The sequence below is a fragment of the Trachemys scripta genome, chromosome 4 (genome assembly GCF_013100865.1).
Source record: "Trachemys scripta elegans isolate TJP31775 chromosome 4, CAS_Tse_1.0, whole genome shotgun sequence".
Taxonomy (NCBI): Eukaryota; Metazoa; Chordata; order Testudines; family Emydidae; genus Trachemys; species Trachemys scripta.
The window spans coordinates 132,473,403-132,499,603 of record NC_048301.1 but is presented as its reverse complement, the minus strand read 5'-3'; the positions used below and the strand labels follow the sequence as shown (position 1 = coordinate 132,499,603).

Sequence of the window (26,201 nt, the reverse complement as noted above, 5' to 3'; positions counted from 1 at the left end):
ACAGACAGGGGCCTCATGAAACTCTGCACAGCTGCCCCCTGCTTTGGGGTTAACGTCATCACCCACTGGGGCTGGCATGGAGGAGAGGAAGGGACAGCGATCCCAATGTCTCCCCCGTCAGGCAGGAGGAGAGATTGGCCTGCTGCCCCCCATCTTGTGGGAGAGAGGCCCAGAAAACAGTCCCCAGCCTCCTCCCTGCCACCCAGGAGACCCGCCAGGGGACTCGGGTGGGATGCTGGTCCTGGACTTGTCCTCTGGCCAGGGGAGGAGGCTCCCCAGCTCACAACCTTCTGGGCTGGGCTTTGGGAGTGCAATGGCCCTGTGCTAGGGGAGCTGCTTGGGCCCCACTGCTGTCCCCGCAGGCTTCTGCAGAAAAGGACCTAGGGATTACAGTGGACAAGAAGCTGGATATGAGTCAACAGTGTGCCCTTGTTGCCAAGAAGGCTAACGGCATTTTGGGCTGTATAAGTAGGGGCATTGCCAGCAGATCGAGGGACGTGATCATTCCCCTTTATTTGACATTGGTGAGGCCTCATCTGGAGTACTGTGACAAGTTTTGGGCCCCACACTACAAGAAGGATGTGGAAAAATTGGAAAGAGTCGAGCGGAGGGCAACAAAATTGATTAGGGGGCTGGAGCACATGACTTATGAAGAGAGGCTGAGGGAACTGGGATTGTTTAGTCTGCAGAAGAGAAGAATGACGGGGGATTTGATAGCTGCTTTCAACTACTTGAAAGGGGGTTCCAAAGAGGATGGATTTAGACTGTTCTCAATGGTAACAGATGACAGAACAAGAAGTAATGGTCTCAAGTTGCAGCGGGGGAGGTTTAGGTTGGATATTAGGAAAAACTTTTTCACTAGGAGGGTGGTGAAGCACTGGAATGGGTTACTAGGGAGGTGGTGGAATCTCCTTCCTTAGAGGTTTTTAAGGCCCGGCTTGACAAAGCCCTGGCTAGGATGATTTAGTTGGGGATTGGTCCTGCTTTGAGCAAGGGGTTGGACTAGATGACCATTTGAGGTCCCTTCCAACCCTGATATTCTATGATTCTATGAGAGGGAGAGGGGCCTGGCCAAGGTGACCCACAGCTGGTGCACCTGAGAGGGCGCAGGGAGCCCCCCGAGCCCAGCTCCATGTCACGGGGCAGCTGGCATAATGAATGGGGTGGAGTCCAAGGCGGTGGGGCTGGCTGGAGACCGGGGGGTCTGCAGCCACAGAGCATAAGTGTCGTTTCCCCCACCTCCCCAACGATGGGCAGGCTGGGGTCCCGATGGTCCATTCCCCCCGGATGCCTCCAGTGAGAGCAGAGCGGGGCTCTCACCACAAAGCGCAGGGTATGGGGGTTGGGGAGCGGGGCTGGGGGGCCCATGGGCTGTGGATCCCCAGGGAGCTGCGGCTGGTGGCGGGGTCGAACAGCCCCACCCTGCCGGAGCGGTGCCAGGTGCTGGGCACAGGGCGCTACCTGGGGGCACAGTAGGGTCCGAGGCTTGGATGCCATTGGTGCGACACCAAGCAGGGGGTGGGGCCAGCACGCAGGGGGCAGGGCTCTCTTACCATTTGTGGTATTTGCAGGTGAGCGCTCCGTTGACAAGCTCACTGATGGAGCCAGCCTCGCTGAGGTCATCGAGGAGGATGACCAATGGCACGTCCCCGATGCCCGTCTCCCGGTCGATCTGATTGGCCAGGTTGGAGAGGTACAGCTGTAGGTCCTGGAATGGAACAGTGGGACTGAATCACCCATCACAGCAGGGAGTGAGGGGTTTCAGGAGAGTGGGTGTCAACGGAGCAGCGTGGGGTGAGCTCAGGGCTGGGATAGTGGGGGGCTCTGGGTCGGGACTGAGGGGCACCAGGTCCTGGGGCTAGGCTAGCAGGGGGTTGTGGGTCGGGAGTGAGAGGCACCGGCAGAGCTGCGGTGTGGGGAACCCGGGGCTGGGACAGCAGGGGGCTGTGGGTCGGGACTGAGGGGGATTGGGCAGGCTGTGGGTCGGGAGGGGCATTGGGCAGAGCTTGGGGGGATCCCAGGTCTGGTATAGCAGGGGGCTGTGGGTCGGGTCTGAGGGGCACCGGCAGAGCTTGGGGGGGGAGCCTGGGGCTGGGACAGCAGGGGGCTGTGGGTTGGGTCTGAGGGGCACCGGCAGAGTTGCGGTGGGGGGATCCCGGGGCTGAGAAAGCAGGGTCTGGAGATCTCAGGCTCTCCTGGGGTTAGTGCGGAGCAGGATCCAGGTCCCAACCATCACGGAGCCCTTCACCTTGCACGACTGCTGGTGCATGTTGAAGGTGTTGACGATGCCCTCGGTGACCTCCCGGCCCGAGCGCTCCACCAGGTACTCGGCCAGCCGGTTGGTCAGGTAGGTCTTGCCCGTGCCGCTAGGCCCTGAGAGGATGAGGCGCCGGTGCTTGAGCAGGAGGCTGATGTAATGCTGCATCATGGGCTTGGGGATGAGCGTCTCGAACACCAGGCTGTCCACGCACTTCTCCTTCAGGCCTGTCGGGGGCAGGGGGCGTTAGAGCGACCGGCTGGGGGCTTTGCAATGGGGCCCACCCCCAGCTCGACCTGAGCTGGACTCTGCCCCTGCAGCACAGGCCCAAGGACCGGGGGGGGGGGGGGGGGATGGGGGGGAGCTGCCTGAGTGAGACCCCAAGGCCCCCTCCCCTTCAGGGCACAGCCTGCAGGGCCCCCTTCCCCTGGCAGATCCCCCAGCTGCCTCCCGTCCATGGTGCAAGGAGCCCTGCTGTGGGCCAGGCCAGCCCTTCCCCACCCGGCTCCTGGTGCCCAACCCACGGGAGTGGCAGGGCCTGCTACTGGGGGAAGAGAGTGGGCCCGGTGCCCCCAGCTGGCCCCTGGGCTCCCTCCCCTTCCCTCCCCAGATCCTTAGCTGTGGCCCCTTGGTGCTAAGGGGGTGGGAAGCACTGGACACACGGTGCCCCACAGGGCTAATGCCAGAACCCCCAGCCCAGTACTGGCCTTTCAGCACCACGGCGATGCTGGTCACGCCCCTCCGGCAGGGGGGCAGCTCCGGGGGCTCCGTGTCCAGGACCCTCTTCACATGGCTGATGCTGTAGCCGTGCACGGACTCGGTGCTCAGCCCCAGCGTGGAGGCGGGGTCCATCTTGGTGACGTAGTCCTGGGCAGAGAGGGGCAGTGCCGGTGCTCAGCTTCCCTGGCTCCTGGCTGGTGCCCCTCAATCCTGACCTACCGGCCCCTGTCATCCCAGCCTTGCACCCCCCCCAGCTCAACCAGACATGGCCCCACCCTGCAGCTCTAGGTCCCCGTCGGGCACTGGACAGGTCCCACCAAGGGGAGGGAGGTGCAGGGCTGCTGGGGGACCTGGGCTGGCCTCATGCAGCTCTCACAATAAGCTGGGTGTCACTGGCCAGGGTTAAGCTAGGAGACACGGAGGGGCCGGGGCACCAGCAGTGCCAGGGAGGGGCCTTCCAACGTCAGCTGAGAATGCCACTCGAGAGAGAGGTCCACACCGACTGGATGGGCAGAACGGTCCCTTCTGGGCTGGACATCTAGGAATCCCCATGGGAGGTGAAGCATGCCAAGGTCCAACACGTGCGGAGATTGGCTCCCCTTCTCCCTGCTTCCACCCATCCAGCACAGGCATTTAAAGGCCCCTTAGCCAAGTGTCTCCCCTCTTCTCTGGCAAGGAGCAGCGAGAGCAGAGCCGTGCCCTGCTCCGAACCAGGGCAGGGCCCAAAGCCCAGTTCCCTAGCACCGCAAACCTCTCGAACCCTGGGAGTTTGGAGGATCTGTTAGCATCTGTACCTTGAACACTTGGCAGACGGCTTCATCCAGCGTCTTCCAATCCACCTTCCCGCTCACTTTGCTGCAGCCCAGAAAGAATTCCTGCTGCTTTAAGTCCTGAAAGGCAAAGGCAAAGGCATGAGTATAGCTGGGTCGTCCCAGCTGGCCCCAGCCCTGCTAGCCATGGGCCATCCTGCCGCGAGCCATCCACACGCCCCAACTGGGTCATGTGCTTGCCCTGGACCGGCAGCGCCCCTGGGGTCCTTACCCCTTTGATGATGTGCTGGGGCGGCATGCGCACCACGATCCGCAGCGTCACCTCATCCTTCTGGGCCCCCACGGCGTCCATCGGCGACAGGTCTGGGGAGGGAGCAGCAGTCAGCCCCGCTTGCCTGCTGCGGGGAGTGTGGCTTCCTGCAGCAGGCGACAGCCATCCCCCGACAGCCCTGCGAGCCAGGGCCTGACCCATAGCTTGCTCCGGCTCCCAGTGTCTGCAACGAGGCAGGGTCACGCCCCTCACCCCTGCGCCCTGGGGTGGACCCTTGGATCTGGCTCCAAGGGCAGGAGGTCCCAGCTCCTTTGGGGCTGCCAGGGGTCAGGATTTCCCTGCACATCAGCCCTTCGCCTGCCCCTGCATCCACTGTGTGGCTCCTCCCAGACTCTGTGGGGCACAGGCTGACCCCAGCCCGCAGCAGAGCCCATGGTAGAGAGGCAGCCAGACCTCTGCCCCGGAGCGGGTTGAGGCTTCGTGCTGTGGTCAGCGGTGCCCACTCGCTGCACAGAGGGCCCACCCCAATGCATCCCGCTCTCCCTGGTACCTGTATCTGCCAAGCCAGGGCTGAAGGACTGAGCGAGGGCGAGGCCCAGTGAGCGCCGTGGGGACGAGGAGGCTGACGTGCTCCTGAGGTGCCCGGGGATGGAGCCCGGGACTGATGAAGGCCCTGGGACCACCTTGAGCCGGTCGTTCTCGGCCTTCAGGAGATCCACCTCCAGCTGTGGAGAAGGCAGGGGTTACAGAGCAGAGCCTGTGGCCATGGACCCAGATCAGGAACCCTCCAGCTCTGCCAGCACAGGGAAAACAGACCCTGGGCTGCTCCGGCAGGGCTCTCAGCACCCCCCATGCCCTGCAGCCACTGAGCCCCGATGCCACAAGACCAGAGCGTGGCCCCACAATCATCAAAGGTTACGAGCTGGACTGTGTGCTCAAAGCACATGCCCCCATAGCAGACCAGGGGTGGTGCCTGGCCCCACCTAGCCGTGCGCCCCACCAGGGAAAGGGCTGGAAATGGCTGGAAGAGGCAGGCCAGGGGAGCAGCCCAGGGTCGATGAGCCAGGCACACTCTGCGGTGGGTCTGTGGCTCCCCACGCAGGGACGGGGCCGTCACCTGCATATTGTGCATGGTCTCACGGAGCTGGTCCAGCTGGTGGGCTGAGTTCAGAGCCTCCAGCCGGATGTCGGTCAGTTTCATTTCCTTCTCCCATAGCTCTGAGCGCAGTTCCGACACCTCCTTCTTCTCCGGCTCTTCCTCCTCCTCGTTGGCCTGGAAGAGCCTGCACCGGGGAAAAGACACCCTCAGGGTGGCCAGTGACAACATGTTCTGCTAGGGGGTGCTGAAGCGAGCTGTGACCCCAATTTCCACCCAGAGGCCGCTGCTGGGTCTGAGTGATGCTTTCAGAGGAGGCCGAGCAGCAGCCGGATTGGGGTGCGGGGAGGGAAGGTCGTCACAGGACCCAGGCAATGCCGATGCCCCGATGGCTTCCTGTGCCCACGTGGCGGCAGGACCAGCAAGCACTAGGGAAGCAAACAATGCCAGCCAAGCTGCCTCGTCCACCCCCATCCACAGCGATCTAGCCAGAGCAGCAGTGCTGAGGACAATGACTCCACCAGGCCAGCGTCAGTGCTGGGTTCCAGAAGGGAGAAAAGGGCCCGGGTGCCCCCCACCATGGCCTGGGGCCTGAGCAGCTGGCACAGGAATCCGAGTGTATGGGCCAGGCTCCCAGCTGGACTCCATGCAGCGTCACTGGGTTACACCAGCTGGGGATCTGGCTCTGCGCCAGCCGCAGGGCGAGGGCTGCCCTTACTCAGTGGCGTCGATGCCCACGGAGGAGGAGTTGGAGGACTTGATGGAGGGTGAGGCGGTCTCAGTGGAGCCGTGCTGTAGCTTGGGAGAGGACGGGGCTGAGGAGTCAGGGGTGGCGATTTCCTCGATGTCCGAGTAGGAGGAGGCCGACTTTGGGCCCTTCTTGATGCTGAAGGCCTTGTTGAACGAGCTCCGGAGCTGCAGGAGACAAGGACGACACCCGGAAAGGTTAAACCGCAGATCACCCCAGCTGTGACACCAGACACTTCCCCCAGCCATCTCCCATCCTCACCCCGGCTCTGGCCAGCGGGTGATGAACTCCAGGGTCGCTCAGCAGGGAGAGATTTATCTTGGGTTCCTCCTGGGGGATTCCAGCTCCCCCAGCCCTTCCACTGCTGCACTGGCCCCGTGGGGGAACCCACAGAGGGTGGGTGGATCTCCCATGATCACAAATGCACGTGCCTCGTGTGCCCTCCCACCCGCCCCCGCCCCGCTTGCAAGAGCGGCATCCCGCTGGGTAGTGGCTGCGTCAGAGGAGCCAGCCCTGGGGGAGACCGACCAGGATGTCTGGTGCACCTCCTTGCCTGGGTAGAAGGAAAGAGCCGCTCTGCCTTGCTCGTCGCCCAGCCCCAGCCAGGGGTCAGCGCCTCTTACGTCCTGCCTGGCTGCCTCCTTTGGCTACTCAGCCACCCCACAGGGGAGAGGGATGCTACCCATAAGACAGGGGCCAACTGTAAATATTGGGGTCCCTCCAGACCTAAGTGGGGATGGGGACCCTGCATGGCAGAGTGCCTCCCACCCTCTGACCTCCATCCCTGTTGCCCTCACTTGCTGCCCAATGCTTAGGGCCCAGATCCCAGATCCACCGAGGGCCGCGCAGGACGAAGCTGTAACCTCAGGGGCTTCAGCACAGTCAGAGGGACCCAGCTACGTAAGTAAGTTCCAGGCCCATTGGCATTCCGCTGGGCCCCAGGTCAGCCCAGCGCTCCCGGGAAGGAGAAATGGCCTCCCTGAATAAATCCTCAAATGCCGATGGAGGGCAGCCAGGAACCCCCACCCCCATGGACAGGCTCCACCGTGCCTGCAGCTCTCAGGCACGCTTCCCCTTTTCCGGAATCCAGAGGTGTGGCCGAGCAAGCAGCAGCAGAGGCAAGCGCTCTCCGAGCCTGGCTGAGCCAGCAAGGCAGTGCCCAGTGCTGCAGGCACATCCATGTTACACTCCAGGGACTAGATCCCATGGGGCCATGGGCAGGTCCCATCACTGCCCCCTGGCAGCACACACAGAATATGTCCCCCGTGAGGCGGCTCACGGGCATCCACACACAACCTCTTGGCACCCCAGGCCAGCGTGACAGTGGCAGGGCCACTCATGCCATGCCAGCTCCACTGCAGCAGGAGGTGCCCTGGGGCACATCCAGCCCTGCCAGGATTCTGCGGGACTCAGGCCAAGGTCTTCCCTGGTCGGACTCCCCTGCTGTTATCCAACCCTCGTTTGAAACGACCCTGAAAGGGGACTGCAATATGAGCGAGGCATGTGATCCAAGCCCACTATCCCGCTTTGGCAGGGGAGCACGGGATAGTGGGGAGAGTGGTGGCTTGAGTGACAGCACTTGGGGTTTCTCTTCCAGCGCTGCTTTGCTGGGGGGGGCTGGTTCCACCGTTCAGCCCTATGGGAGGGCACAGCGGGACTGATACTTCTCCAGTTGCTCTGTCTGGGTCGGGGCTGGTTCAGCTCAAAGCAGCTGTAACCGGTTGCCCTGCACAGGACTCCTGGGACGGGAATTGCCAACATCCAGGGGCACAGAAGGCAGAGATCAGCCTCAGATCTCTGATGCGGGATACCCAGTCCTAGTGTTCTCTGGGAAACTTCTTACCGTCTCTCCAGTCAATCACTAGCCCCAATTCTACGCCCGCAGATGATTGGATGGCGAGGGATTCTATTTGAATGGGATGGCACCGGGGGAATATTCCACTGCACGCAGCTAGGGGACAGCCTGGCAGAGGAACATCCCGTTCTGGTGGGCGTGGGACGTCCCATTCCCCTAAAGCCCAGCTTGGCTATACCATGAAAGACAGCGGGCGTGAGGCAGGGAGAGCACAGTCCCTGTCTCTGGGGGCTTGAGTCTGTTCTGCCAGGCCAGGCCAGGCATAGCTGGTGGGAAGCTACGGTATGGGGGAAAAGCACCACAGATGCCAAATCACGGTGCTAGCACATGGTGGCTGGGGCCCCGTGTGGTGCTACAGAACATCTCCGTGGCTCTGATCACAGAGGAGCCTGGCTCATGGTATGAGGGAGAAGGCCATGCCCATGCAGCTGTCCGTTCTGGTGCCTGATGCCCCCGTTCTGCAAGGCTCACGCCCACCCCCCTGAATTCAGTGGAGCTGCTCCTGCCAGTGCAAGGAACCCAACCCCAGGGCGGGGAATCCAGCCCCAAAAGGCTCACCGGACTCTGAGGGCTCTGACAGGGGGACGCTGCTCGTGGCCAGCCCTGCATGAGCCTTCCCCAGCAAGGAGGATGGCAGGGTTGCTAACACGTGATGGGCCTGGCGGCCCAGACTCCTGCTCGATCCGCACCCCAGATGGAGCATGCAGCATGCATACACGCACACACCGGGGGCACAGAACATAGACACCGACTGACAGGACGGCTCGGGGGGCGCCAGATGCTGCGATGGGCGGAGGGGACTCTGAAATGGGGGTGTTGCCTGCCTCATTCGTGGTCCCACACCAACCCCGGATCACTCGAGGCTGCTCCCTTTTAGTGCTCATCCTGCAGGGTGAGCAGCTTTCACATCGACTGCAGGATGCCAACCGGCCCTTGTGGATCGCAGGGGGCGTCACCAGATGGCATGTCACAGGATTGGCAATCCGTGCATTGCCCTTTCCTTACCCTGGCCTTGTAGCATGGCTGACAGACTTGTACGGACCAGGCCTTTCCTGGGAAGTTAAGGCCCTGTTCTGCTCCCACTGGAGCCAATGCAAAGCTGGGTTCAAAGAGGGCAGGACTGGGCCTTGGGGATGGGCATCAGCCTGTTGGCCAGTGGGCTAGGCCTGGTGGGCAGAGCTGGCTGGACAGTATGGTTGGGAGGGAGGGCTCCCTGCTGTAAATGTTGCATTTTCAATGAGGAAAAAAAACGTCAGAAATCAGGAACTGAAATAGTTTGATTCTGAAATGCTGCCACAGTGCTACATGGGAGTTGTAGTTCGGTTGCCTCATGCTCCCGTCCTCCTTCATGGGCTAGAATCCCCAGTCAGATTACAACTCCCATGATGCATGGTCTCCTCTGTGGACAGGAGAGGCTGTGCCTTATGGCAATCATATGGCCGCAGTGCATCATGGGAGTAGTAGTTCGATTGGGGAGGTTGTGTGTCCCTGAAATACAATGGGGTCTTTCACAGGATTGCGGAGTTGGCCTTTGCCAACAGATTTTCATATTAAAATATATCTGGTCATGCTGCGCATTTCAGAGGGGAAGGAGGGCGACCCAGCTCCCTCCAAGGATGGACACCGCCATCTCTGGAGCCAGTCATCCCACTGAGAGGAACTGGGGTGCCCTGGGGGATCCAGTGCTACCTTAGGGCCTGAGCCTCCATAAATCAGTGCCTAAGGGCTGAAGGACATTCAGTCACCATCTACTCGGAGCACGTGGCATTGCCGGACACCTTCACCAGAGAGGGGCAGTGACCTGGGTCAGTGGCAGAGTCAGGCTAGACCCACATCTCCTGACTCTCAAATTCCATCCCCTCCAAGCACCAGAGGATGCTGCCTTTGGAGCGGAGTAAACGAAGGAGCTTGGAGAACTTTGCCCTCTCGTCCGATTTGGTTTCAGCAGATTTGGGATGGGAGTGGGGACGTTGGCGACCCAGGAGCAAGGCTGAGGAAGGGGTCTCAACCGGCTTGGCTGAAGATGCTGACGAGAACTTTGGGGGAGAGAAACTTTAGCCAGGAGGGTCAGTTTAGCCTCTAGAAAGTGTATGATGATTTTGTTTTCAGCATAACCTTGTTTCCAGTATCCTCACTCCTCATGACTTGAATCTCTAATCTTTGATGATGAACGTATTCTCGTGTTTGCTATAAATATATCTTAGCGGGGGTGCTATTCAGAGGGCTGATCCTCTGATATGTGCGGTTTCTTCAGGAACAGCGGGCTGGATAATTTGGTGAGGGCTCAGTGCATCCGGGGCTGGACACGCAAGGAATGGGCCGAGGGCTTGGGGCTGGCCTGTACCTGTTGCTACCTGCACAGACCGAGCGAGGCCTGGAAGGCAGGTGGTTTCAGGGACATGAGGTATCATCACAGCTGCCCCGGGGTGTTCCCAGTCTGGTCAGCAGCAGCAGAAGGATCCCACGAGCGCCAACCCAGCCCGTTGTCGCAGTACCGAAAGGTTCAGAAAGTTCAGGCTCTAGGGATTCGCTCCTCACCTGGAGGAGGAGGTCCAGAGCGCGGCCTGTATAATCAGCAGTGACTAGCCAGCTGGGGTACCCAGCTTCATAGGTTTCCAGGTTCTGATTAATCAGTCTGACCTCCTGCACCGTCTAGGCCAGAGAACCTGGTCCAGCCACTGCTGCCCTGAGCCCCAGGCCTCGTGGCGGAGACAGAGCATCTCTCCAAAGACCCCTAAGGCGTTTCAGGTACCAAAACTCAAGGGCACCCAACAACCCTAGCCCCCTCTGACAATTCAGACCCAGGAGCCCAACTCCCCTTGGCCAGAGCTCGATGGGGGCTGAGGAGCTGGCTTCAAAGCTAAAATAAGCCAGTGAGGTAGCAAGGCTCAGCAACTCCGGTGGATGGACCATGCTCCACGGGTGGTGAGCGCCAGTGGAATGGATGGAATGGTTAGTTTCATGAGTGCCGTCCCACTGGAAATGAGCCATTGCCCTGGACGGGGGGCAAAACACGGGGAACGGGGGGGTGGGGAAAGGTGTCAGACTTACCTCGTATACCTGGAAAAAAAGGGTTGGGTCAGCATTGGGGGAGAAAAAACAAAACAAAGCAAGACTTAATCACACACTCTGCTCAGAGCCCTGCCTGGGGTCAGTGCATGGCTAGGGAGCCCTGGAGACCAGGGCAGCCACCCCTAGCCTGCTGCTGCTGGCTCTTCCCCTCTACCTGAGCTGGGATCTGGAAAGAAGGGGGGACCGACCCCCATGGGGAGCCCTGGCATGGGAGGGCTACCAGGCTGGTCCCTGCTCTGTCCAGCTGCATTGCGGGAGCTAGCGGTTCCAGTGTGGGACTGGAGGGTGAGAGAGATCAGTCCGGAATGGTGCACACGTACTAGAACTGGGCAGGGGAGCTTCGAACCCCGCCCAGCTGGCGACACAGCCCTCAGCCCCAGAGCCAGAGTTGGCAAAGCACTTCCGAGAGGAAGTCCCAGCCTGCGGCGTCCCCACAGGGCAGACAGCAGCGTGCTAATCCGGGGCACCGAGGGTCCAGCCCCACGCCGCCCCGGGATGCCTTGTGTGCTAAGAACACAGTGTGGAGAGTCCGATCCTGGGCCAGATCCTGCCACGATTTCCCCCTGCGCCGCACCCCGCGCCTCCTCCCCGCCAGCCCCCCTGACCTACCCAGCTCTTCTTCTTCTTCTTCTTGGCATCAGCATCCTTGCCGCTGCCGATGCTGGAGTGGCTGGTGATGCTGTTGAGGCTGGAGATGCTGTCGGAGGAGTTCTGCCTCTTGATGCGCAGCTCTGGGGACCAAGGGAGGGAAGGCAGAAAGAGAGAGAGGGGCTGAGAATCTACGTGTTGGCACAGAGCCCTCCCCACTGGGGCCATTCGCGCACCCCATCTATCCTGCTCTGCTCCCCTGGCTCAGCCAGCACCTTCCCCAGCTCCTGCACCCTGCAGTGGCTTCCCTGGATTTCTCTGCACTTCGCTCGTCCAGCGCCATGGGGATCCTTATCTTCCCTTACGGGAGGAGTGTGCTGTCTCCAAGAAATCTGTGCTTATGGGAGCTTTGAGACATTTTGCCACCATCTAATAATGGTTCTTTGTCCTCCTAGAGCACCCTCCTAGTTTGGGGAGCAAGGGGGAAGGATCAGAACCCCATGGTGGCAAATAAGGGCAGTACACAACTCTCAGCTATTGGTTCAGGCTCTCTGCAGACTCCGTCAGACATCTCTGCATCAGTTACATTTGGATCAGGCTTTCAAAGCACCAGAAAAGCTAGAAACAAACGTGTGGAACGAAAGCTGGGATTCCCACAGTCCTGCAGCAAAGGGGCTGGGTTCTCTGGTCAATTCTGTGACAGGGCTCTGTGTAGGCTGGGTTTGCACAGACTGTAAGAATTAGACCCAGATGCTCAGCACCACAGTGAGATTTCCAAAGGTGTTTCGGTGCCAAACTCCCATTTAAATCAATGGGAGCTCAGCGCTTGAGACCTTTGAGGATCTGCGTCCCAAGTGCCCTGTGAACGGCTGGTTGTAATTACCAAGCCGCTCCTAGTACAACAGCACAGGCCATGCACAGCAGCAGCTTGCTCCCATTGGGATACGCTGACAGACCACGCAGGGTTCTCTCTCATCACCGGCCAACGTTATTCTGTTTCAATGAGATTCCAGACTCTCTCTCCTGCCTGGACTTGAAAGAGACGCTCATACATATTGCATCAAATACACAAGGACCCGGCGAAAGTGACACGGATCAGACATGTGCTGCTGTGAGACGGGAGAGGCTGATGCAGGATGGTCTTTGCTGGGGCGGTAGAGAGGACACCCCATCTCCCCTGGGGGAGAACTCAAGACATTGCACTGGGAGTGTTTTAATCCTCCCGGCTCCTTGTGAATGAGCAGAACCCCATCATCCCCCTTTCCTCCCCGTCCTGGAGAGGATCTGGATCCCCTGCCTTGACGAGCACACGGCCCAGGGGTCTAGATCACAGGCCTGGTGCTGGCCCCACAGCAGCGAGAAGGGGGGTGGCAGCACTGCCACAGAGCCTGGCTCACCTTTGGGCGTGATGTCGGTCCCGTTCAGAGCTCCTTGGATCACGGCTTGGGCCTCTGAGTTCTTCTTCTTCAAGAAGTCGATGGTCTCCCGCAGGTCCAGCAGCTCCGTGTCCTGGCAGAAGGACAGGGAAGATACCCTGTAGTCCCCGGCTGGGTGGAGGTGCCAGGGACATCGCTAACCCGCGCCCACAGCAAGCACCTCCCCCCACAGCCAGGACACATGCCAGCTGCTTGCTCAGGGTGCTGGGCACAGCGGGCTACCAGCCTCCAGGGTTAATAGCCAAGAGAATAGCCCAAGAGAAAAGGAGGGTCTGGCTTGTGCCCCTGGGCTGGACCTTGCTGTCCAGGGATGACCCCGGCCACTGCAGGGCAGCCCACGGCACCAGCCGGCACAGATCCAGGGACACAGGAGAAGCTCAGGCCCAGCAGGACGAGCGAGGGCACTATGTGTAGGGGTAGGTGCGTCTCTAGTCAGACAGCTCCCCCAGGGATCAGCCCGCAGCACGGCCAGCCTCCTGCAAGGACGTGGCAGGCTCTGCTCCTTCTCCGGGAAGAGGTTTCCCCATCACCCAGCGGGCTGGCTGGGGCGCTGGTGGCGCTTGGGCCCTCTCCTGGACGGAGGTGCCGGCCTGCCCATGGGTCAGGCGCCCCTTCAGCAGGTGAAGCCCTGAGGGGACTCACAGGGAGCTGCGCTGAGCCCAGTGCCAGCGAATAAGAGACCCCTGGGGGGAGGGGATAAGACCTGCTCCCTGGCACAGAGACCCCGGTGCCCCGCCAGCTGCCCAGCTCTCCCTGCGCAGCACCCACCTTCTCTTCCGCAGTCTCTGCCAGCTGGCGCAGACGGGACGTCATGTTCACCAGGCTCTGCTCAAAGGCCGCCACCAGGTTAGCCTGAAAGACAGCGGGAGAGGGCGTCACACTCAGCTGGGGAACGGAGAGCACGGTGGGGAGCCGGACCGGCAGCCGCTCTGTGGCTGTGTGGCAAGCACCCGGTGTGGGGGAGGCGAGCGTGCGGCATTCCCCCCTCACCTCCCCGCATGCTGCTTTACTGCCTGCTCTGTCCCGGAGGGACCCAGGCTCGCAAGCCCAGCAGCCCTGCGTTGGGCTTGCAGCCCGGTCCGTACTATAGCCACGGCCTCTCGGAACAAGGGCGGGGAAGGGCTCTGATCTCTTGCCCCCGGGGAAGAGGCTCTCTCCCAAGAAGGGAGGGGCGGGAGCCAGAGGGAAGGTGCCGGAGGTGGGGATGGACACCTGGAGTCTAGGGTGAGGAGGGATGGGGCCTGGGGTAGGAGCAGGAGGGAGGGGAAAGTGTGGCTCTTGTGGGAGGGCTCCCCCAGGGCTGACAGTGGCTGGGAGGGTTCTCAGCTCGGTGCCCGCTTTGGGTCCTGACGCTCCGACCCCTCTGGTCCTGGAGCCAGTACTGCTGACACCAATCGACGTGTGCAGTCTCTCCCGCTGGGACGCAGCAGGCCATCTCCCAGGGCCACGCCTCCCCCGTGCAGCAGCAGGCTTCCCCAGCGAGCCAAGGGCCCTGCGCACCATGGGGACGCTGCGTGGCTCCGGGGTGGCGCTCCTGCCCTGCAGAGAGCAGCCATGTGGGGGCATGATCTCAGTGGGGAGGTGACCCCACCCCACAACATAGAGCAGGGGGTGCTGTCAAAATGGGCATCTTCCTGCAACCTGCCAGTTGAGGGGGCGAGCTTCCCCTCCTTGCTCCTGGCAGGGTCATCTGCTCACCAGGCCAGCGTGCGCCCGACCCCTGCCTTGTCCCCGGGACGATGCCCCAGCACTCCTCCCCCCATCTTTGGTATATTACCACAGTTGGCATTATAGTGGGTCCAAAGATCTCTGACGATGCCCCCCACTCCGGACAAGCACTAGGCTTGGCCTGGAGCTGCGACTGGACTCACGTTGGCTGACAGCTGAGATGTCAGGGTCGCCACCTTCTCCTGGGACGACTCCAGCTCCCGGCGCAGCTTGCGGATTTGCTGGAGGGGAGAGAAGGCAAAGGGGGAAGGGTCAGGGAGAAGTGGGCCGCTCCCCCCCTCGGGGGCCGGGAGCGAGCCGTCAGGGCGGGTGGAGAAGTGGGGGTCTCACCGTACCTCGGATTGCATCCTCTCCTCCGCCTGGCAGAGCACAGCGCAGCAGGAAGGAGAGACAGACAGAGGCCAACGTTAGGACAGAGGGGGGAAGTGAGGGGCAGACAGGCAGAGATTGGGGGGCAGAGCCATGCACAGAACTGAACCCTGCCCCAAGCCACCGTGGGGCTCCTCCCGCAAAGCCATCCAGACAGCAGCTGGCTGCGGCCACCCCTGCAAGGCCCTGAGTGCGCGGCCTGGCCCGTGCCCCACCCCCCAGACGTGCAGGTAACAGGAGCGCCCTGGTTCAGGCGGGGGGACCGTGGGAGCAGCTCTTACTGAGGAGTAGGTGGAGGAGGCGCTGGAGGCCAGGGACAGCACCGATCCATGAACTGCAACAGAACAAACATGCCTGAGTCACGGAGCCCTCCACCGCGCCCTGGCTGAGAGCACGGGAGTTGGGTGGCGGGCGGGGGAAGGGGAGGCAGCGCCAGCTTTCCCAGAGGGACCTGTGGGGCGCCACAGCAGGGGATGAATGGGGGAGGCAAGGGCAGGAGGGATACTGCAGAGGTTACAGGCAGGGGCCACATTCAGCTGGGTAGCCTGCCCTGGCAAATCACCCTTGCCACAGGGCACCACCCAGCCAAGGAGCTCACATTGCTGTAGGGACACCACTAAGCAGAGCCTGACCACCCCCAGACCCCTCCTCATCCCTGGGAAGAGCTGGGTCAGCATCACCATCCCTGCTATACAGCGGGGGAAACTGAGGCACTGGGGCAGGAGGAATGTGGGGCCTTGCCCCAGGTAACACAGCGAGGCCCAGCCAGGAATAGTCTGACTCCCAGCCCTGTGCTTTGCCCATGGTGGCTCCGTCTCCCTCCAGGCTGAGCCCATGAAGATCTGCATCCCCAGCTTCTCAAATCCTCCCTTCCTGGCCCTAGAGCCAACCCATCCCCAGCACCCACTCGGCTGCCAAACCCGTTGCAACGTGCCAGGTGGGTGCTTGGAGCCCCCATGTCCATCTGCTCATCTACGCTCAGGGACCTGCGGGCCCAGAACTAGGTTCCCAGCCCAGCTTTGCACGAGCAGCCCCTGAGCTCAACCCCCCTCTCCCCCAATAGGCCTGTGCAGGTTCCTTCCCCCAGAGGAGCCATGGAGCCTGCACTCAGGGGCAGGGAGCAGACAGAGCCAATGGGCCCAGCCACTGCTCTCACACTCAGTGGGGGAGGCTGGTTTGACCCATCCTGCTGCCTTGGGACTGACAGGATTCCCCACTCGCTCGCCAGCAGGATTAACTCTTTCTTGTCTCCCTCACAGTAGCAGGAAATGCTTCGGTGCTCGCGATCCTGAGCACCGCCGCTGCCACCTATGGGTACCAAAAGGGATGCCCGGGGCACGGAGGGGCAGGCAGGGGACCCTGGAGCCATGCTACCCCCGGATAAACGGGGAGGAAGAGCCCGTCGCTCCGGCCGGAGCACGAGTGTCTCACCGTCGTCCGCAGGGTCCCGGAAGGAGCCCGAGCGGATCATGCCCTTGGGTCTGTCTGCCAGGGAGAGGGTGCTGCCCATCTGGGAGGTGCTGTAGAGCTCGAAGGCGGAGTCGTGGGTGGGGATGCTGTTGGAACGGGTGATCCGCGGAGTGGTGGCAGCAGTGGGACTCACTGCACGGAGAAGGCAGGGGAGGGAGAAGAGAAGAGGCAGGGTCAGAAACGCGCCTGGCCCAAGGGAGCAGCAGGGAGCGTGGGGCGGGGAGGGGCCGGAGCCCTGAGGAGCCAGGGACGCAGGAGGATGCCACACATGGTCACGCTCGGGACCAGAGCCTCAGGACGGGGAGACTCGAATGAAGCCAGTACCGCAAGGCTGAGGGATACCTGCTGGGGCTGGCCCACGCGCTCTCCCAGATGGTGAATCCTGGGAACAGCGAGTTCATGCCAAAGCCGGTGTCCACTGGGCTCCAATCCCTCCCCGCACTCACTCCAGTGTAAAACAGGAGTAACACTGGGCCCGATCCCCAGCTCACTCACTCTGGTTTCAATCAGGAGTAACCCCACTGGGCCTGAACCTTCACGCTGGTTTAAATCAGGAAAATCCCTCTGAAGCCAGTTCCTCAGGCACAAGCGAGAGAAGTGGGTCCCACACCTGTGAGGGACTCTCCTACCCGACAGTTTGCCTCCCACTCACTTTCATTGGGGGCGCTTTCAATGGGAGCCCCCCGCAGCTGGGCTATGTCAGAGCATGGCCCTTTGTGAGGAGGCTGCCCAGAGAGGAAGCAGAGGGCAGGTGCCAGAGTCTGGGCAGAGGGCCCGGGGTGGATTAGGCACTTCACGGGGCTTCTCCACCTCTGGTTTCTATGGGCAAGGCCCTCTGGCCCCGCCAACAAGCCAGCTCCACCCTCTGGAACACACAGGCCTTGCTATGATCCTTGCTGCACAGACACCAGGGGCCAGCTCCTCAGCTGGCATAAACCGGCAGAGCTCCCGGGACGCTGTTTTCAATGGCACTGCGCTGATTTACACCCGCCGGGGATTTGGCCCTGACCCGGCCATGGCAAACTGACCGATATTCGTGAGTGGGCTTTTCCCGGCCAAGGACACGGAGAGGGCGGGAGGCGAGGGCAGCTCCGACGGGTCATCCGACTCTGGGAGCCCGCCGATCGTGTGGGAGTGGCGCCTCTCCTTGGTCTCCTCTTGGGACTGGAGCTGGTACCTGTCAGGGCCGAGGGAGAGATCAGCAAGGCAACGCTGCTGGGGGTCCCTGCCAGTCCATTTTCCCCAGCCAGGGTCGAGTTGCCAAAGGGCTTCGGAATGGCCACGGCTCTCGCCGAAGAGCTCAGAGTAAAGCCACGTGGCAGATCCTTGCACACACTGGGATGCTGTGGGGGCAGTTCTAGGGGCTCGGTCCGCCTCTCCCTCTGCAAGGATCTGAGAAAGCCAATGGCGAAGGGGAAGGCTTGGCCTGTCTCTGGAGTATCGGGCGCACCAAGGAGGTAGAGGGCTGGGCTCAGCTCTGGTATAGCAAACCCTTCTCTTGCCAAGATGTCCCCCTCAGCCCTGAGGCATTTCCCACTGCCCGGGACAGCACAGGGGAGGCTGAGATACCAGCTGCAGCACTGGGAAGCCAGGTTGGGGGGCATGGGCTCGACACGACAGCGGGATCTCTGGCATTGATGAAGGGCTGGTCTCCCGCTGTTCCGGGGACGATATTCTGCGCTTGCTCTGAGTGACCTGCGGTGCCCTGGGCAGCAAAGCTGCACTTTTGGTGCAAGAGGGTGAGGGGCCGGGAGGATGGCCCAGTGGTTAGAGCACTAGCTTAGCAAACCGGGGGTCAGTTCCTTGCTCTGCCACAGTGACCTTGGGCAAGTCCCTTAGCCTCTCGGAGCCTCAGGTCCCAGCACTAATGGAGGGCCAGTACCCCACTCCCTGCAGCTGAGAGGTCCCAGAGTGACCGTGAGGGGCCACAAAGGCATTGAAGTTTTACCTCAGCCCCTTTTTGGGCAGCGTGTTCCGGTCACGGTTGGTGCTGGGGAGGAAGAGAAACACGAGTCATGGACGGCTCCGCGGGCTGGGAGAGGGAGGGCACTTGCCAGGGGCAATGCCCAGCCAGGGACCATGCCAGCTTGGCGGTGGGAGCGGGTATAGAAGGGGCGGGTGGCACCAGGGAGCTGGCGTTTCCAGGGTGCGGCGGGGATTCCGGCCTGAGGCTTGTGCCTCACAAAGCTGTCCACCCCTAGGGCTGCCGGGTGCCCCAAGAGGTCAGGCAACCCTCCCCATGGGAGCATGGTGGGGGTTGGGGTTCTGTGCCCCCCATAGCATAGCAGGGAGGCTCTGGAACCCCTCCCCGACCCCGATAGCTGAGCCCCAGCACATCTGGGAGGTGGCCCTGCTCCTGCCCACCCTCCCCCTCCTCCAGCGGCACCTGTCCAGATGTGCTGCTCTCGGGCTGCCGGTCCAGCCCTGCTCGCTGGTCTCCTCCTCTGTGCTGACGGGAGGGGTGGGAGCAGGGGCAGGGGTGGTGGTGGTGGCGCTGCTCCCGGAAAAGGCACTGGGCAGGCTGATTGGCATCTGCAGGGACTCCATGCTGCGGTGCAGGCCCGAGAGCTTGGGGTACATCCTGCCCTCCTTGGGGACGCTGAAGCCGCTCATGAGCTCCAGGCCCTGGGAGAAGCTGGCTGAGTTGATGTTGAGGATGGGGGCGGGGCTGGGGGAAAAGCAGGGCGTGAGGTGCCCGGCCGCCGGGTGCAGGTCCTGCCGCTTGTTGGCGTGGGGCTGGGGCAGGTCGTTGGAGGAGGGCAGGTCCAGGCTGTTGGAGTTGACCTTGTCCAAGTTGGCCAGGGAAGGGGGCTTCACGTAGCTCTTGGCAGGTGCCCTGTGGGAACACAGAACCAGGTTGGGGAGGGGCAGCAGAGATGCTGGGCCTGAAGCTGAGCCCAGACGGGGGAGGAAGCTCGGCTGTTCACCCAGCCCAGCCTGCCAGGGGAGAGCATGGTGGGGCCCGGCCCGGCTTGGCAGGGCCCACATCCTGCACTCGCAGCATATGGGGCCCAGCCCCACTGCTGAGGCCTGACCCACTTTTGGGGAGAGTTTAAAAAAAAGGCACTTGAACAGTCTGTTGGAGACCCTTATTCTAGCAGTTTCTCTAGTTTCACATACCGCCCATCCCGTACCCCCTCAGTGCTCTCCCTGACCGAGGTCTACATCCAGATGCCAGGGTGACGGGCAACCGTACAAAACCCCAAGGCTGATCGACAGTCACACATACCTCTCTGGATAATATGCTTCCCCCCATGGCGGGAGAAGGCAGCGCCATGGGGATTTTCTATATAGACACTGTTGCTTTGGGGTCCCCAACCAGAGTTTGGAAGAACCCCCTTGGGAGCGGCTTCCTTAGCCACAGCAAACTCCCTTCTTTATCCCATACACCCCCGGGGGTTTGTTCCTGTTGGCTGGGCTCCCCTCTTCAGTGAGTTAGTGCAGTGCTACTCACTGGCACCAAGCTGCATGAGCTGGTGTGTTACTGTAGGGTTGCTGGTTAGGAACAGGCAGCTGGTATCAACAAAAAAAGCAAACTACCCCAAGCACTACGGAATCAGTGCCAGCCGGCCAAGACCAGGGATCTGACCCTGTCAGGCCCCTCTCTCGTGTACCCATAGGGGAAGAGGAGGGTGATTGTGTTGAACTGGTGAAAAAATCCCTCCCGCCCCCCCCAAGAAAACTTCAATTTTTCAGCAACTGTTTTGAACACTGACAACTCTTAGCTGAAAACCAAGAATATTTCGCTTGGAAAGACCACCACAATGCCTTATGGGAGATGTAGTTCGACTGCCTCATAGTCCCATTCGCCTTGATCTGCCCGACTTCCTAGTTGGGCTACATATCCCATGATACACCCCAGTCTCAGCTCTTGGGAGAGGGAAAACATGCATCCTAAGAGACCCTAGCTGTGATGCAATATGGGAGATGGAGTCCAGCTGAGGAGCCCAGCCCATACGGAAGAATGGGGACAGGAGATAACCGAACTACAACTTCCAAGAGACACTGTGGCAAATATTGAAATATTTGGGGTTTCGGGTGTTTGATTTCTTAGTCGAAAACCCAGTTTTCCATCAAAAACCAGTTAAGATGGAAAATGTCTGACTAGCCCTCATGGCAAGCTCAGGGGAAGAGCCCTGACTCAGGCTGGGGGGTGGCTGCCTGTGGCAGTGGGGCTGGTACTGGGATGTTTCCCTGGCTCCTACCTGAGCGGCGTTGGGGGCAGCTCGGCCACTTTGGCAGCAGGCGGGTGGCTGGCTTGGGCCTTGGGGGTGCTTTCGGGGGAGCCGATGCTCTTCAGTGAGACGCACTCGGAGTCCAGGGCCACGGCCTTGGCTTTGGCTTTCTCCTTCTCGCGGTCTGTCTGGTTCACCGGGGCCGGCGTGCTCCGGCTCGTGCCGATCTTGGAGGGCTCCTTGAGCCGTGACACCGAGATGCCCCCTTGCTTAGTGCTTAGGAGGCTGGGGTCGATGCTGCTGCTCACAGGCCGGTTTCCGCCATGCCCGCCTGTCACACTCATGGAGCTGGATTTGGCCGGCCGCGGCAGGCTCCGGTACTGGATGTTGGAGCGAGCCCCGGGCGCCAAAAAGCCAGGCTCCCCGGCGTTGGAGACATCCAGGCTGGTTTTCCTCCCGTTGACAGGCTTGACAGGGATGCCGGAGCTCTTCTGGATCTTGCCAAGCGTGGCCGAGCCACCCGCCTGCATCACCGTAGCCGTGCCGGTGGCGGGAGGCGGCTTCTTGTAGCCGAAGGAGCCAGAGGTAGTGGGCCGGGCGAGCCCCGAGGGAGGCTTCTTGGCATCCCCGATCCGATCCCGGCCAGCGTCGGAGGAAGAGCGCTGCAGGCCCGCGTTCTTCACAGACAGCTTGCTCTTGTCAGTGGCTTTAGCTTCAGGTTTGCCTGGGGAGAGCAGAGCGAGAGGGAGAAGGTCACAAGCAATAGAGGAGAGTACCTCAGCCCCCTGGCCCTTCTGGGATTGGACTCCCCTGGTACAACGTGGGCTCCTGTGGCTAGGAAACTTCACCCTATCCAGGGAGCTTCTGTTCTGCAAACAGTCTTGCTCTCTCCACTAGGACACACTGGAGTAGGGGATCATGCTGTTCAATATGGAAATCTGGGCACGGTTTCCAGGTGAAAAACAGCCTCATTTCAAGGCAGAACCGAACCAAACTTGAAAGGCATCAAATCCCCCAGAGTGGAAGGGTGCTGCCCAGTAGGGGGCACGAGCACCGGGTCACGTCAAAGATTTACACTCAACTTTTGCACAAGAGCCGGCACGTGCCCTGCTCCGTTCTGTGGTTCTTGCCAACTGGAGGCAAAGTTGGCAACCCTGGGACGGGCTGAGCCCCCGGGACAGGGAATACACTCTCAGGGACAGCGCCAGTGGGGTGGGTCTGGCACCAAAGGCAGCATGAGCCTGAGGTCACCAGCTGCCCACATCGCCCAGTGACCTGGGCGAGCCCTCGGTGGATTGAACCCTGCACATGCTCTCCCCAGGGGAGGGGTGTACCACCCCTGTAAGGCCCCCTAGAGCATTCTCCAGGAGGACGCAGCGCTCCCCTCTCATAGCCTTCCTTGGGAGGTGTCACGGAGTCCCCGGGCGATGCTCTGGAACTGCTCCCCACAAAGCCAGTTAGGACTTTGGGGAGCCTCCTATCCCTTGGAGCAGACTGTCTTCAGGGCAAGAAGCTCACATGGCTTCACCTCCTGGGTCTCTCCTGGGAGCATTCAGCATATGCCCCTCCGTGCGCTTCCCACAGCGAGTCCCCCCAGGTGGGGTCCTGGGGAAGCCAAAGGGTTCTGCACCCCCCACTTCGCAGTCAGACGTGACTCTCAGCCAGCCAGTAAAAGAGAGATTAGACAACAGGAACACGGTCTAAAACAGAGCTTGTAGGTATAGCGGCGAATGGGACCCCTCGGCCGGGTCCATTATGGGGTTCAGAGAGCCAGACACCCACATTTGCCCTCACTCCTAGGCCCCAGGTAGTGCCCAGTCCTCACTCCAACTCCCAAACCCCCTCCAGCCCCTCCTTCTCTCGGCTTTGTTTCTTTCCTGGGCCAGGAGGTCACCTGATCTCTTTGTTCACCTTTAGCTATTTCCTTGCAGGGGGGGGAAGGGGCCCTGGCCATTTGTTGCCAGGGAGACAGAGTGTCAGTGATTTATGCACACTGGCCTTTCCCCACCACCTAGAGACTTAAGAAATGCATAGGGGAAACTGAGGCACCCACACAGTATTTAGAGGAAACATTAAGAACAGTCCCACTTCGTCACAGGAGGTTCCCAGCCGATCCCCAGGCTGAATCCTGAGCACACAGACGCTTCAGCCAGCCAAGGGGATCGAACCCCTGCCCGGGAGCTAAGGGAGTAGCTGGCTGGCATAATCCCCGTGCCAGCCACTAGGGGGAGCCCTGACTCCACAGACCGGGCCCGTCTGTGGCACATCTCACTCCTGAGGCTGGAGGGGTCGTGCCTGTTTTGGCCGAACCCAGTGAAGGCGTGGGAAGGTGGGAACACCCAACACCCTCCCGCCTCCCGCTGCAGCCTCACCTGCAACTTTGAGGGTGCTCTGGGCCGTATGGGTGATGGGCGAGGTCACTGCCACCGGGGGCGTCTTGCCCTTCTTCAGGGACCCCGGCGGGCCCAAGCTGACGGGCTTCTTCAGCTCCCCCCCCCTTGGCAGGGGCCTCGTCGCAGCTCTCAGCCCGCTCCCGCCGCCACTTGGAGGCACCGTGCTCCATCTTGAGGCTGCCGCTGTCGTAGTCCAGCTTCTTTGGGCCCTTCTCCTCCGCCTCGCTGTACCAGCTCAGCCCGCTCTCGGCCAGCGAGCGCTTCTCTGAGTCCGTGCGCAGCTGCGTGGGGTGGGGACAGAGAGGTGAGGGGGGCCGCGCTCTGCCAACCCCACCTGCCGCCCGCCCAGGAGACGCTGCCGCTTGGGGAGGAGAACGCAGGGGCCTTCCCCTCTAGCTCTGAGGCCTCTCACCCTTGAGGACGGTGCAAGGGGCTGGGGTCCTGGTTCTCTTCCCAGCTCCACGACTAACCCGCTGTGCGTCGCTGCCCCAGCCAATGCCTCAGTTTCCCTCTCTGCAGCATGCCCAAGGCCATGCAGGGTCAGTGCCGGAGCCAGGCAGAGACCCCAGGATCCTGACTCACCCCAGTGCTATTGCCACAAAGGCTCATTCTGCTCCTGTACCAGGGCTGGAGACAAACTCTTTAGATGCAGCGTTACTGCTGGGGAAATGGGACAGCCCCACACTCTGATGGCCTAGTCTCCTCTATAACCCAGAGCAGGCTCTGGGGCCAGCTCCTCTGCAGGCAGGTCGGGGCAGCCCGGCTGAAGTCAACGGAGCGATTCTAACTGGCGTCAGCTGGGCTGGCCCTGATCGGCAGACACAAAGTCCTTGCCCGCCACTGCCCCATCTGTGGTGAGATGGCGGGTCGCAGTCTTAGCCACCAGTTGCCCATGTCACTGGCGCATCCCCCACCCACTGGCGCTCTCACTGGGACATGGGCCGCCCCTCTCCAGGTCTGCCCGCCCCACCCCTTTCGTCAGCGCTGAACAGGCACAAAGGGGGTGGACCCGTCCCGACCTCCGCGGGGTGGCCAACACGTACCGCTATGGCCGAGTTCCGCCGGGAAGCCGTGGGGCTGGACGGGAGGGAGTTGAGGGAGGAGCTGGCGTTGAACTCTTCCGAGCTGAGGTTGTCAGAGGCATCGCTGAGGCCGCTGCTGATGGAGCTGCTCTCATCCCAGCTGAAGCAGGGGAGGGAGGGAGAGAGAGAGAGAGAGAGAGAGAGTTACCCCCACTGAGCGCAGCCACAAGTGCTGTGTGTTACAGGAGGAGAACAAGGCTGCAGTTCCTACCCCCAGGGCTCCCAGAGAAAAAACAGCCAGCCCCCCTGCCATCCAAAGGGCTTTCCGTGGCAGCGCACCCACCACAGCCTCCATGGGAACTCTGATCCAAACAGTCCCGAACCTGGGGGCGCTCACAACCGGTATCTGGGTTCTGCAGCTCGGGCCCATCCCTCGTACCAAGGAGCGGGGAGGAAGCTCGGAGAAGAGCAAATGAATTCACTGGAAGCAGCCTGGCTGGCCGATTCCCCAGGAGGGGAAGCGTTACGCGGCCAGCCTTAGGAAGGGCAGCCAATAACACATTCTCCCGCGTGGGTTACGCCTGCGGGGGGCTGGAGAGCTGCTCTTTCCCGTCCGGGCTGTGGGCCGGGATTTTGGGAAGAACAGGAGGGGGTGGGATGTTCCTCCAAAGGCTTCATCTCCGCTATTGTGACATGCTTTAAACCCAGCTGGAGCACCCGCAGGGACTGGGTGGGTAGCAGGACTAGACTGGCTACAGCCCAGTTTGAAGCATGCTTAAGCCCAGGTTTTAAAATCATCCATGAGATCATGGGACACAAAGACCTGGGGCTTGGGCCAGTGGCGGTGACACGGCAGGGGGCCATGCTAGTCACGTCTGATCAGTCCCGTGCAGAAGGGGCCGAACTACCCAAGGCTGCTTGTCACCCGAATGTGGTTAGATGCTATTCGAACATGATCCCATATCGTGGTCCAAACCACTGGCTAGCCTTCCGAGAGGGAGGGCACTGTGCCAATCCCTCCTAGCCACAGGGCCGGCCTCAACATGGGAGCTAGCCGAGAGCTCTCGTGTGCTCACTAGGGGCCTGATCCTGCCCCTGTTCGAGTTACTGGCAAGCCGGCTTGTTCACTGTCTTCAGTGCGAGAACAGGCGGGGGGTCCTCAGTCCCATTGCTGACCCATTAGAGGGCACCAGCAGGATGGCACAATGCATGTCCCCCAGCATGGACAGGGCAGGAGGCAGACAGCTGCTCATCCAGCCACTAAGAAGCACATTTCACGTAGCTAGTCAGGCGGCAGCCAGTGAAAAAAGCCCCAGGATGGGTGTGTGTAGGGGTAGTCCTAGCAATCAGTTTGCCTGTGCCTGGCGTTCCTATGATCCTCCAGAGCCTGAGTGTCCTAGAGGACTGTCAGGGCAGAGACTGGGTCCCTGTTGTGCCCAGATTGTACAAGCACCGACGATCCCTCTTGGATCAGTGCTCTGGAGCTCCAGACACATTAACACAGCCCAGAGCAGAGGATAGCAACCAGCTCTCTGGCGGCCCAAGGGTTAATACGGATCCTATTGACTCTTTGACCTAACTAACCCCATACTGCACTGACCACTCCCCTGGCCAAGGGAGACGTGACCCTTTTATCTTTGATAGGGACTGAAGATGGGCTGGAAGCAAACCTGCATTCCCAAGCCCCACAGGGCCTAAATACAGCAAACCACTCCCCATTGTGGGGCCTGAGCTCACTTCTAGCAGCCACTGATCCAGATAGATTAGTAGATATGGAGCTGCTAGATCTGGAGTCACTCCACTGACACCAGGTAGCTAAAAGACACTGCACCTTGAAGCAGATTGCCCAGCGCAGGTTTGTCTTTAACCACCGCCCCAGGGGAAAGATGCAACATGGACACCTCTGGGATTTCTAGAGCAGTTTTTACATTTCAAACCCACTCCAGCCCCCTGCCCCAGCACCTCTGCGTGGTGAACTCCAATTCAGCTCCACCTCCCTCTGCTCAGCAGGTCTGAAGACCCCAGGACTGGGCATGGTTGGAGGGGATTCACTTTACAGAGGGGACAGATTCCCAGTTCCAGTAGTGATTCCGGTTCAACTTCAACAGCCCAGCATGTCTGAGGTGCTCCCTGGGCAAGTCTGCAGAGCGCTGAGCTCACCTATCACAGCGCCACCCCCCACCCAAATGGCAGGGACCACACAATAACCCAGCCCCACTGCCAGGAGCCAG

At 61.1% G+C, this 26,201-nt stretch overlaps 1 protein-coding gene across 1 annotated transcript in view; it reads right to left on the bottom strand.

Annotated features, from left to right (window-relative positions):
* Positions 1–26,201, bottom strand: part of NAV1 (neuron navigator 1) — a 210,592-nt gene that overhangs the window by 10,861 nt on the left and 173,530 nt on the right. The window contains 23 exon segments of the mRNA XM_034767609.1: positions 1,554–1,708; positions 2,249–2,484; positions 2,965–3,124; positions 3,772–3,867; positions 4,019–4,110; positions 4,569–4,743; positions 5,136–5,301; positions 5,833–6,029; positions 10,769–10,777; positions 11,399–11,520; positions 12,775–12,886; positions 13,582–13,665; positions 14,685–14,762; positions 14,877–14,900; positions 15,192–15,244; positions 16,342–16,512; positions 17,409–17,557; positions 18,329–18,370; positions 18,767–19,216; positions 20,586–21,279; positions 22,928–23,060; positions 23,062–23,229; positions 23,992–24,130. Coding sequence (XP_034623500.1) covers positions 1,554–1,708; positions 2,249–2,484; positions 2,965–3,124; positions 3,772–3,867; positions 4,019–4,110; positions 4,569–4,743; positions 5,136–5,301; positions 5,833–6,029; positions 10,769–10,777; positions 11,399–11,520; positions 12,775–12,886; positions 13,582–13,665; positions 14,685–14,762; positions 14,877–14,900; positions 15,192–15,244; positions 16,342–16,512; positions 17,409–17,557; positions 18,329–18,370; positions 18,767–19,216; positions 20,586–21,279; positions 22,928–23,060; positions 23,062–23,229; positions 23,992–24,130 — 3,705 coding nt within the window.